The 13,081-nt window shown below is 36.3% G+C and overlaps 1 protein-coding gene across 31 annotated transcripts in view; it reads left to right on the forward strand.

Annotated features, from left to right (window-relative positions):
• C2cd5 (C2 calcium dependent domain containing 5) overlaps nucleotides 1-13,081 on the forward strand; it is a 103,423-nt gene that overhangs the window by 12,105 nt on the left and 78,237 nt on the right. For 30 of the 31 annotated variants that reach the window (XM_004845757.4, XM_087214011.1, XM_013072518.3 and 27 more), the window contains exons 2-4: nucleotides 5,899-5,985; nucleotides 8,972-9,143; nucleotides 11,977-12,072. In XM_004845757.4, the coding sequence (XP_004845814.1) occupies nucleotides 5,899-5,985; nucleotides 8,972-9,143; nucleotides 11,977-12,072 (355 nt within the window). Of the gene's footprint in view, nucleotides 1-5,898; nucleotides 5,986-8,971; nucleotides 9,144-11,354; nucleotides 11,428-11,976; nucleotides 12,073-13,081 lie in introns of those variants that run through there. The other variant, XM_087214012.1, reaches the window with a different exon arrangement.

Consider the following 13,081-nt stretch of genomic DNA (forward strand, 5'->3'; position numbering starts at 1 on the left):
CCTAGAGCATTATTCATTTCTCCTTGCTGCTGGTTGGCTGCTGGCCTGTAACCCATCTCTGGCAGATGCAGTAGCATTCCTGCATCATAACAGGTTGCTGTACCATGAGTGTTCTCAGTTTTGTTGGTTTTTTTTTTTTTGGTACCGGGGATCGAACTCGGGACCTTGTGCTTGCGAAGCAGGTGGCGGCACCACTGAGCTAAATCCCTAGCCAGTTTTGTTGTTCTTAAAGCCCTAAGACACTGCTAAAATGCTGTGAACCTTCTAAGGCTTTATTAGTACAGTATTTTATTAAATTAAATTACATAACTGCAGGAGACATAGCATATTTAGGGTTTAAACTATGAAAATAGGCATTTATAAGCATTTTTCTGACCATATCTGAAAATTCACAGTTTTTCATAATTTGTGGGTGCTCTAGGAATGTAACCCCCATGAATTTTAGCAGTCTGTTGTACTGTTTATAGATGTACTTTACAGATTATTAATGTCCAACCTTTAATTTTAGAGTGACATTGCCTGGACTGCACAGTGTGAGTGTCTCTAAGTTTTTTAACATATATGGATACGCACAGCAGTCACAAAGCACAAACCTGAAATCATACTTGTATCATCCGGCTGCCTGTCTCATATTGGATTGCCATGCACGTTTCATCTCAAGTAGTTAGACCACAAATAAGGGAATGCCAGATGTTTGAGCCTAAAAAGTTTTACCACAATATACAACTTTAACCTGGAAGTTACCAGTATGATGAGATGTTTCTCAGTTTTGAATCTTTCAAGGCTTGTACATTAGGAAAGCACAAATACACCCTTTGATATATCATGAGGTTAGCAATAATTGTTATCACAGCTATATAGAAATCTTTACATGTTTAATTTCTACTCTTAAGACAAATTTTAGACTCCTAAATTATCAGATTTCATAAGCTATAACTGTTGACAAGAATTAAGGACATCTTCACAGCTCTGATAAGTCTAGAATACAGTGTTAATGACCACAGGTGATCTTATTACCTAACATACAAGTGCGTTTCATTAATACAGTGATAAAGTGCTTGTTTAATCAAAACCAATAAATGTAGATCAAGTTTAAAGTTCAGGGCCAGATTTAAAGAGATGTAAAATTTCAATCATTTTCTACATTAAAGGTCTAAACATGTATAAAAGAGCATATCTTAATTACTATGGATGTATTAAACTTACATATCCTTAACTCTATAAACATAACTTTAAATCTTAGACTCACAGCATATCTTGTTTTTAGATGTACACATACGTCTTAATTGAAGCAGGTACAGCTGCCTTAACTGGTTATTAGTACACATTGAACAGACAGATGGACAAACTCTTAAAACAGTTTGTTGTGATGTGCTCTCTAAATTGAACTACGACAATCCTTCTGTAGTATTTAGGTTTGTAATTATAAGTAAACTAGTCAGAACTTTTCTTATAATCATGACTTAATAGAGATCTCCTGTAAGAAGAATCAGAAAGAAAAAAAACACTGTTTACACCTGTGAAAGCAAAGACTGATTTTAAGACAGGCCCTAGGCCGATGGTTTATCTTATTGAAGTAGGCGGCTCTACAGGCTTCTCCTTGTTGTTTGATAGCCATAGATGATAGCCAAAACTGCTGTTTTGACAGTGGTGTGTAATTGTTCTCTAAAGGAATAGACTGTTAAAGGTAATTCCAACTATTTTTATTTTCAGGGGGTGTTGACCTTTTTGCTTATTAATAGTTGACAATTTAAAATAAGTGAGGGGCTTAGTTCTTGTCCTAGGGCACATAGGATAAGGAAGGGTTGCTTCAGACTCAGTCATGATACCTGCATCAGATGGCACCTTCAGGACCAGAGGTATCTAGTTTTTCAGTGGTTTACATCTGCACTTTGAAGACAAGTCAGGTTTGTCTCTGAATGCAAATGAGGAGACTTGAATAACTGCTTTCTAACTTCTCCAGGGATAAATAGAGGCTGTAATGGCCAAAAAAAATCCCACCCTCAGGCCCCCTAGGGCAAAGAAGTCTCAGACATTTTTGTGCTATCTACCTAAATCCCCAGGGCGCTCTCCACAGCAAGAAAGGGTAGGTTTTACCCCAATTCTCTTTGAAACCCTATACTCATTGTCTAGCACCCATAACCTACACATCAGTGAAAGTACATAAGTCACTTTCTTCCCTCACCTACAAACACAAATGATGAGAACCAGACCTAGGAAAGGGATAAGCCAGATGGTTGGGGCCTTTTGAGAGTGTGAGGGGTGAGAAAGTAAGAGAGAAGTAAACCATTGGGTTCCTTCTAGGTTTAAGTCTGTAGACTTTACCAAGTCCTGTGGATAGCATTACCTATAACCTGATCTGCCAGTTGTATCTACAAGGTTTGGGACATGATCCCAGCCACCTAAAGAAGTGAGCCATGACATCAGATGGGCTGCATTTATGCTCTTTGATTTAGAGAGATTAAAACAGCAGTTTAGAAAACCTCCCTTACCAAAACCTTTTTTGGGATCTCTTTCCCTGCTCTTTAGTAGAAACAAAAAACAAAAAACAAAAAAAGAAAAGAAACAAAGGAAAAGGTGGCAGGAAAGAGATTGGAACTAAGTTGTAACAGTGCCAGAGGTTTTCTCCTTATATGCTTGTGGTGAGTTGATAGGACAGTTTGTTCAAGAGTGTCACCCTCAGTCTTGGAAAATGAAAGTTGTGTATCTCAAGAGCTAGAAATTGTTCCCTCACCAGTAGAGGATTATACTGGAAAGAAAACTGAGGCAGAGCAGGCTCAACATTCCCTTTTACAGGTGTGGAAGAAGGATCAGGCCAGACTCTGCCAGAGAAGCTTGTCCTCCCAGATTTAGGAATGGCAGTCATGCTAATAATTTTTAATTGAGGGAGTCCTGTGTTTTATGTTTGAGGCATATTACAATATTTTCTATATAGATTCTATCTAAAATTCACCCTGAAGATAAAGAGTTTCCATGAAAAAACGAAGTCCACTAGGGAGCTTCAGCATTACCTTTCCCTAGTGCTGCTGTGGAAAATAAGATAACAAATCATCTCGTAACTGCCAAACAAGTCAAGCAAGGGATACCAGTAAATTCAGCCCTAGTAAGGCTGATGTGCCATATACAAAACAGGGATACAAGGCCCTGCCTGCAAAAATAAAGATGTCCCATCAAAGAACACTAAATATGAAGACATCACAATCAACTTTATCATCATTTTAACAAAAAAGATGAGGCATAAGCAACTGACCAACAAAGGTGAAAATTTTGGGGCTGGGGATTTAGCTCAGTGGCACTGTGTCCAAGTTTGATTCCTGGTACCAAAAAAAGGGACAATTTTTGATTACCTCAATGAGTCAATCAAGAGTCCAGTCAGAGTATTTAGAGGTGCCATGAAACAAAAGCAAACTTTTACCTTCTTGCAAAAGTCTCAGTGGGACCTCCAAACTGATATAGGAGAAATATAACTCCCAGCTTGCTAGATATCCGATGTGCTGAGTCTACTGTCCTGTGAAATTGAAGAATGAATTCCAAAGGACAAAGGAGGTTAAGAGTAGGAAAGAGACAGGAGGGTTCCCGAGTGGGTTGCCCCTGTGTGACAAATTCCAAGCAATAGAATTGGTGGCCTAAAGGGCTTAGGCATTTAAAATTTAGTATTTGTTGTCACACTGCTCTCCATAGGTTGTTCTAATTTATATTCCCATCAACAGTGTATGAGAATACGTCACCAACACTGTTTTCAAACCTTTTGTTCTTTGTCAACCTAAGTAAAAATATTGTAGTTTGCATTTCTCTTAGTATGAATGAGTTTGATAATTTTTTGATGAATTTAAAAAGCATCTGTATTTTTATTTCTGTGAATTGTCTGTTCAGGTCCTTTGGTCATTTTTCTATTGAGCTGTTGATTTCTTTTCATTACTGTTGATTTTTTTTTTTTCTTTGTGAGAAATCTAGTAGTTAGAGAAATTAGTTCTTTATGACATATTTAGCATACTTTTTCTTATTTGTCTTTCACTCTATGATATTATTTAGCATGCAAAAGTGCAATTTTTATTTTTTTATATTTTGTGATACTGGAAATTAATCCAAGGCTTTTCTATCCTTTAATCAAACTGTGTAGATATCAGATAGTTGGTACCATACCTGGTAATTCAGACTGAATGATAAAAAACTAGAAAAATGTATAAAAGAGAAAATAGTTTTCAATATTTTGCTTTTAGAAATTTTTTGGACTGCCTGACCAGTAGTATCAGCAAGTATTATAGTTCTCACCTGCTTGAAGCAGCATTTATTATCTTCTACAAAACTCATCTGGGTATTGTTATAAAGTCAGTAACCTTTAGTGTATATTGAGGATATACACTGTAAGTGTATAAGAAGTATAAGAAGGATACTTCATGGTGGTAACTGAAGGAATCAGGAGAAGAGTTTGAAGAGATCAAACTTAGGAAAGGTGAGGCAAGTTGCTTTGCTCTTAGGCTTCTTGAGCACCTCCAAATCCAGTCTGAGGTTTTGTAAGCACGTAATGCTTTCTTTATAATTTCCATATTAATTTGGGATGTGATTTAATGCTTGCCAAGGTTGCCTATGAAATAAGATAATCTTTGCATCCAACACCTTTTATTGTCCCTGAAGGTAGAAACATAAAACATAGTAGTTTATCCCTGATCACTGTGAGTGCAGAGATAAGAGATTAAAAAATAATAAATATGAGGAAGTTACAAAATACAAGGAAATACTAAATTTTTGTAATAATAGAGTTCTGGTTTCTGTTGCTGAGATGGCAAAAGGACAGTCAGCTGGTCTTCTTTATCATCTAGTTTTACTCTACCTGTTGTGGTGGATTAATGGTCAACTTGGAATGCCCTGCTGAACTGAGTCAGCATGGTTCTGGGCATGGAAGACCTGCCTGAAAATTGTTGCCAATGGCATAAGAGAACTGGAGGGAAAAGTTGCATGCTGTTGATTTTCGTGGAGAAACTTGCCAAGGATGATTTTCCTGATGCAAACTTGGCTGTTCTCTTCATTGGAGCTTGGGTCCTTGCTGTTGCTGGGAATGGCTGCTCTGTTCCTTGCCTTGAGTGTCACTTCCTGGCTTCAGTGTAGATCTCTCAGCCTGGTGGCACAGATCCTTCACCCCACTGGTACAGGCTTTCTAACTTCCACCACTGGCCTTGCCAGTGCAGATCCTTGATGTGGGCTTGCATGAGCATTGCTGTGGGCTCTAGGCCTCCAGTTGGACCTGTGCAAGACATTGCCTTGGGCTTTAGGCCTTTAGCTGGACTTTTGGGGGACATTAGTGTGGGATCCAGGCCCTCGGCTGGATTCTTCTGGTCTGTAGTGTGTGGAGTGTCTCTTGCACTCCTCTGCATTTGACTTCTTGGGTGAATATTATGAAATAATTCTGTAAATTATGTGTCCTGTATTAAATCTATTCCCTTGCAAACCCTGACTATAACACCTGTCCTCTCTACTCTCCCTCTCCCCTCCCCTCTCCTCCCTTCCCTTCCTGTTCCCTCCAGTATTGAGGGTAGACCAGTAGGTCTCACATGCTAGGCAAGTGTTCTATCACTGAACTACATCTATAGCCCAACACCTTGCTTGTTCACCTGAGCTCACATTTAGTGGCCATACCAACTCCTTCCTTCATGCTGGTGTGATGATCTATATTATTAATTACCCCGTGGAGCTGGTCAAGCAGAACAGTTGGTGATCCGTTGTATGAAGTGCATTCTGAAAGCTTACCTGGACACATCCATATCTTCCTCCTTTTTGTCTCAGGATAGTTATCTTTTTCTCCTTTTCTGCCTAATCTTTCTCTCATGTCTTGGCTGACATTAGCATGTACTTTTATTCACATTTTTGATATTATTTCAATACTTTTTTATTTGTTTTTAGGTAAAATTTGGTAATACTACCTTTAAAACAGATGTGTACCTCAAGTCACTCAACCCTCAGTGGAACTCAGAATGGTTTAAATTTGAGGTAAGTTTTTAAACATCAGTTTTTTTAGTGTGGTTTTTTTTTTTTTTTTTTTGGTATCGAGGATCGAAATCAGGACCTTGCGCTTGCCAGGCAGGTGCCACTGAGCTAAATCCCTGGCCCTAGTGTGGCTTTTTTTTAAGTGATCCCTTTCCTCCAGGAATGATAAGAGTACCTTTTACTTCAGGTATAGTAGTTTTTCTACATCATAAAAGTTCTTTTTTTTACTTCTTTAGGAATATTGAATCTTTAAAAAATTCTAGTTAAGAAAATACAGTATATGATGAAAAATGGGAGCCCTGGGCCAGGGATTTAGCTCAGTGGTGCCATGCCTGCCTGGGAAGTGCAAGGTCCTGAGTTTGATTCCTGGTACCAGAAAAAAAAATGGCAGTCTTCAAGTCAAATATATTATTGCAGTTTTTAACATATACCAAAAATCACTTAAGAACAGGACACAGATTTATAGTTTTTTGGGCATTTGTACCCTTTAGTTAATATGTTTATAGAAGTTAAAATGGGCTACGTATTCTAAAAAAAACAAAACAAAACACTTCAGGTTCAAAAGCACTGCTAAACTGAAATCTCAGTTTACACAAAAAAAGTATATCTCATTGTGAATCAGAATATTAGTTGGCAGTAGCCACTTTTATATTTATTATTTCAAAGTGGAATATGACTGTGTTTCTCAAAAGAATGATCTCACTAGAGTAACTTCCCAATCCATCAGTAATTTTTGCCCAAAGGTTTCCAGCCAGATAAATCTCTGAGGAAAATAATTTCCAGTTTCCATTAACTCCAGCTCCTTTAAAAATGGAGTTCCGTTTTGTCTGCTAGAACAGTGGCCTGGAAGCTGATGAATTATTTTTAACTACCTTTGAGATAAGCTAAAAAAAAAAATTGGACATATGTGAATGGACTTTTTCCATTGATCTGTCTATATGTCTCTTCTTATGCCATTACCATATTGTTTTGATAACTGTAGCTTTGTAGCAAGTTTTGAAATCAGAAAGTGCCTCCAATTTTATTTTCCTTTATGTGTTTAGTTGATTTTTGTTTTGATTTTCTATATTTTTTTCCTCTGTATATGTACAGATTCTCTTTTTTAGGCTGTTCTGAAATACATTTATATATTTTAGCAAAGCATGGTGACACATGCCTGTAATCCCAGCACCTGGATTCTGAGGCCAGGAGTGTTGCCATGAGTTTGAGGCCAACCTTAGCAACATAGTGAATTCAAGGCCAGCCTAGACTACATAGCAAGACCCCCTCTCAACCCTCTCCCCCCACCAAAAAAACCCATTATGTATTTTGAAAGATCCATTGTTAATAGATGTTTTCAATCTACTATGTCATTTTGAACTGTATTACTATATTAAGGTAAAAATGTGGACTATAAGAACTAGAGAAAGTAAGCAGAGTACTTACATGATTTCAGATGGAATTCCAAAAGTCCATCTATTGCCCTAGAAAAACACTTGAATGCCTACACAGGTTTACTTTGACGCCTTCCCTCTGAAATGGTTAAAACAAGCAGTCTTTAGTAGTTAATTACATTGTTATTAGAATTGTAGGAGGAGGAAGGCTTCGTGTGTTGGAATAATTTTCATGAAACTGATATTTTGGAAAATGACATGGAGAGCTGAATGTGGCATCCACTTGTAATCCCAGCACCGTGGGAGGCTGAGGCAGGAGGATCACAAGTTCCAGCTCAGCTTGAGCAACTTAGAGACCCTGTCTCAAAATAAAAAAGGATTGGGGAATGCAGCTCACTGTGAAGGCCCTGGATTTAAATTCCAATAGTGGAAAAAAAACATTGGCTTTACTCATGATACAGTACTGGTAATCTTTATGGCTAAAGAGTACTCAAGTAGCTTATTTAAAAATATAAAAGCTAATATATTTATACTTTTCGAAAGTAAGGGATTTTTGTAATGCTAGTGAGTTTTAAAAATTAAAGTTAGAGTCATTTGCCTTAAAATTTAGTAATTTTTGACTAGTGCTCTAACAATAGTGTATGTGGTGTGAAAAATGTGCTTCAATTTTGCATTTATGGTTAACATTAATTATAAAGTTCTCTTTTTAACCTTGTTTGAACACTCAACTAAATGTCATAAACAAAATAGGCATTTGTTTTTTGTTTTTTTTTTCATGTAAAACAAATGTTGACCCAGGCAGTATAAAGCTAGCATGGTAGCTCCCTGTAGTCCTTTTGGACCCAGTGACCCTTCTTTTTGCTTCATTATCCACATGTGAGAGGTCTATGGCTTATCTTTAAAGTGTCTCAGGGTTGAGTTAGGTTCCAGGTTAGCAGCTGGTGTTCTAGGGATCATGTCTGTTTTGCAGGCTGGCATCAGGAGCTAGAATAAAGGGGAGTATAGGTGGGAGCAGAGTGTTAACATACTTTTTTTTTGGTTTTGTTCTCTGAGACAGGGTCTCACTGTGAAATTCAGGATAGCCTCAAACTCACTATGTAGCCCAAGCTGGCCTCAAATTCAGCGGGATCCTCCTGCCTCAACCTCTCGAGTGCTGGGATCACAAGCGTGCACCACCACACCTGACCTGGATACACAACATACATTTTTTAGCTGAGCAAGAAAGACCTTAACTTTTTCTCTACCCTCCTAAACTCTATGTAATGTTTATATTTTTCCAGTTGCAAGAGAGGCTAGGAAATACTGTCTTTGAGTGAAACATTCTGCTAGGTAGCTACAAATTTAAACATTTAAAACATTTTTAAGGAAGACTTTGTTGACTAGGTAGCAAATGGAACCAAGCCTCATGCATGCTAGCCAGTTACTTGGCCACTGAACTTTGGCCTCAGGCCTTAGTTACACCACTCTTGTCCATATTTTAATCTCTGTGCGTCAGTGCTTAGAAATAAATCTGTAAGATTCCTTTTTTAGAAATAAGTCACTGTTTTTACTTGGTTATAATTTGTGGTGATTAAAATTTTAAAACTACAAGATTTAATGTCAAGCTTTACTTTTAGGTGGATGATGAAGATCTGCAAGATGAACCTCTGCAGATCACAGTTCTTGACCACGATACTTACAGTGCAAATGATGCCATTGGTAAAGTGTACATTGATATCGATCCTCTACTGTATAGTGAAGCTGCTACAGTCATCTCAGGATGGTTTCCAATTTATGACACCATACATGGTAAGGAGTAATATTTTAAGAAAGGAAATGACAATTTTAAATCTCCTGTTTTTATCCTTAAAGACCTTTGTGCTATATTTGGTGCTTTTAAAATATGTATCTTTAAAAGATGACTTTTAAAAGTAGATAAGAGCATGCCTGTAAATCCAGCACTCTGGGAGGCTGAGGCAGGAGGGTTGCAAATCCAAAGCCAGTCTAGGCAACTTTTGAGCTGTTGGTTGATCCTGTCTCAAAAAAAGGGGGGATGGGTGCTAGGAATCAGTTCAATGGGATGGCCAGAAGTTCAATCCCCAGTACCTTAAAAAAAAAAAAAGTAGTAAAATATTGTTGGTAGAACTGTTACTTCTCTGAACATAAATTAATTCTTGCTAAAGTTTTGTTATATAGTAAGTAAATGCATTATTTAAAAATTATCTTGAGGGACTAGAGTGTAGCTTAGTGGTAGAATACTTGGCATGTGTGAGGCCCCGGGTTCAATCCCCAGCACTGCAAAAAAGAAAAAAAAAATTGGTACCCTGTTTCTAAAACACATTTTCAAGCTGAAAAACTAATAGTATTGATCTTGTTTTGCTTAAAATTTCCTCAAAGGCTTTTTGTTTAGGCTTTTCTTCCCAAAGTATGGTCTAACAACATGTAAGGGTCCTTGAAATACTTTCACTGCATTTGTGAGTTGAGAACTGTTTTCAGCATAATATTCATGTCATTTGCTTTTGTAAATCTCATTTTCTCACACATGTATAATGGTGCTTTGTAGAGGTTTTATACTGTAGGATATTACCAGAAGTGGAGCACAGAGCAAATAGGAGACTATCTTTCAATATTTAGACATTATAGATTTTTGCAAAAATGCAGCTGCCACTCATATCACTCAGTTTTTAATTTTTTTCTTCTGCTAGGCAACCACTGTATCACTGAGCTACGTATCCAACTTTTTTGGTTTGTTTTTGAAAATAATTATTTTTACAAAAAGTATCCTTTATTAAATTAGTTTATTACAAGTTTAAATGAAATAATAAGTAATTTTTAAAAATTACTGTTTTAAATTTTAATATGCAAATATCGATAAATATGAACCATATAAACAAAAATTTCATGAGTTCCTCGACCATTTTTAAGGTCCTAAAGGGCTTATGTGACCAGAGTTTGCCAAGCCCTTGTCTAATTGTATAATGTCTCTTTAGAATGATGAATGGACCTGTTCGGAACTGATATTTGTCTCTCCCTCCTTGAAATCTGTGCCATTTTTTACATTTCTGATCCAGCAATTTCACTGATAGGAACAGATAAGATGTTTATAATAAAGTGTTTGCAGAGGTTTACAAATGTTTATTGTGAAATTATTAATATTCTATTTATTAACATTCAAAAAGATAAAACAAGTTGAAAAACAGGATTTATTTAAACAAATTAGAGCATATATATCTCCTGAGTTTGCAGTTGGAAAAAAGAGCATGTTTTCAGAAAACTGAAGCAAAGAATGTATATGATATATTATCAATAGCAAAATTCATGTTATGAAACATTATATGATCTCAAAGTTGTATAGAACCAAAATAATTGCATATTATTTTGGTATCGTTGGAGACATTGGTAGAATACACGATTTTGACCCTTTTAACCCTGGATAATTTTCTTTTTGAGACAGGGTCTTGCTATGTAGTTTACGTTGGCCTTGAATTGGTAGCCCAAGGTAGCATGAGACTCATTGAGATCTTCCTGCCTCAGCCTCTTGAGTGCTGGAATCACAGGTCTGTGCCACTGTGTGTGGCAATAGCTTCATTTCTGGATTGCAACTCTATTCTTTGTCCCTTTTGCTTTTTCCCTTATTTTCTACAAATTGTATGTATTACCTTTGTAATCAAGAAATAAAAATCCAGCAGATGTTTTGTTACCAATTTTAAAAATATGCTGTAGGACTTGGTGGTATGCATCTACAATCTCAGATGCTCAGGAGGCTAAGACAGGAGGATTGCTTGAACCTAGGAGTTTAAGGCCAGTCTAGGGAATATAGCAAAACCCTGTCTCAAAAATGAGTGAGTGGATGAATAAGTAAGTAAAAATGCTGAAGAACTAATCCTGGCTTGCATTAAAGGCAATAAATAGCTATCTGAATGAATTTCCCAGCCATTTAATGTTAAATGTTGTTTATAGCTGGTTTAATATGTTTATGTACTCTTCATTAGGAACATAACAGTAGATCACTTTTCTTAGGTGTTCCACCATAAGTATGAATTTGATGTGAAGTCAGGATGATCAAGTGAAAATGTTTAGTAAATGTTTAGAGGTAAGGGCATGTTCTGAAACTCTTATTCTAGGAATTTTAAAATTTTAATTTACATTCATTGAAATGAATAAAACTTCTCTTGTTGTTGATCAGAATCTTGCATTAATTGTATTAAAAGTATATAGTCTGGGCTCATAAAGGTCTGACTTTTAATCCTGGCTCTGCCATTAGCTAGCTATCGACACTACATAAAGCTGATGTGATCACTGAGATGCTATATATAAAACTTTTAGTGCATCATCTGTTACTACTCAATAAATGTTATCACCATCATCATCCTCGTAAATTTAAGTGGGATTTCTTTCCAGTTAGTCTTGGCTCGAATAAATGGAGGCTTATGATAATTGGCAGTTATTCATTCTCTTGTGCATATATATTCTGCTTCAGAAAACGTAACAAGGAAATTTCTGAAAATGAAAATAATGAAACAAAAATTATGATTAATACATTATTTTAGAATCATTAATTGCTATTGATTTGCTTTATTATTTAATTGTACATTGTTTTTGTAAGGCGGTAGGTAACTTGATTTTCCCTTTGATTATCTAGGTATCCGTGGAGAAATCAATGTGATTGTCAAAGTAGACCTCTTCAATGATTTAAATAGATTTAGACAGTCATCGTGTGGAGTCAAATTCTTTTGCAGTAAGTAAATACATTGTCTTATTTTACAGGAAATTTAACTATTTTTAAATACAGAAAATCAAATTGACATTTCAGAAGGCTAGTAGAAGAGGTGTTGTACTTTGGTTTAAATGCCAAAGAGAAAATAAAAAATTTTCCAATAATAATTGCTGTAGCTTTGTGGCTGTTTGATTTGAGAGTAAACAGTATCTAATTTGTACAAGTATTTGGGAATTTGGGTTAGAAAATTTCAGTGAACCAAGTGTGTGGTCCATGCCTGATATCCCTACCCTCTGAGAGACTGAGGCAGGAGGGTTTGTATGTACCAATTTCTTCCCAATCAGTGTATTTATTATATATGGCAAAAATATACTAATAAAAAAATGAGGGGAAAAAATGGGCTGAGAATGTAGTTCAGAGTGAAGGCCTTGGGTTTAATTCCTAATATCTCAAAAAGAAAAAAAAAAGAAATCTAACGATATTTTACCATAGTACAGAATTCTGCAGCATAGGAGCAGAACACTGTGACCAAGCACTGTGGTTTTAACCCATGTTATGTGGGCTTCTATAGGAATGAGGGCCCAAGAACTGCACGATACAAATAAGTCTGAATTGGGCGTGATCGAGGCAGCTCACAGTTGAAAAACCCTAAGTAATGAGTTAAGTTTCAGTGCACAAATGTGTTTTAGAGACTAGTTTGGTATAGATGTTTTTCTCATGTTGTACTGTCATTAAATCTGACTAGATCTTATTTAGATAATGATATTTTGATTTAAATGAGTCTTCCATGACCACATATTAAATGAGACTATGGAGTCTGTACTAACTACAGAACCAGCTGGCTCTATGATCAAGGATTATTAAAAACTGCAGTGTTGTATAATTCCTTGGGTTATGTCAGAAAGGTAATGGTTTGGTATTTGTGGTATGTGTACCACAGATGTGATATGTAGAAGAACTTTTGTGAAGAGCTTTGAATAATTGAAGGTTTAAAAAAAAATTCATGATCTGGTTTCTGCCTATTGATGTA

Source organism: Heterocephalus glaber, unplaced genomic scaffold (assembly GCF_053883595.1).
Source record: "Heterocephalus glaber isolate CG9 unplaced genomic scaffold, H.glaber_assembly_v1.0 deba00001444, whole genome shotgun sequence".
In the NCBI taxonomy this organism is placed as follows: Eukaryota; Metazoa; Chordata; class Mammalia; order Rodentia; family Bathyergidae; genus Heterocephalus; species Heterocephalus glaber.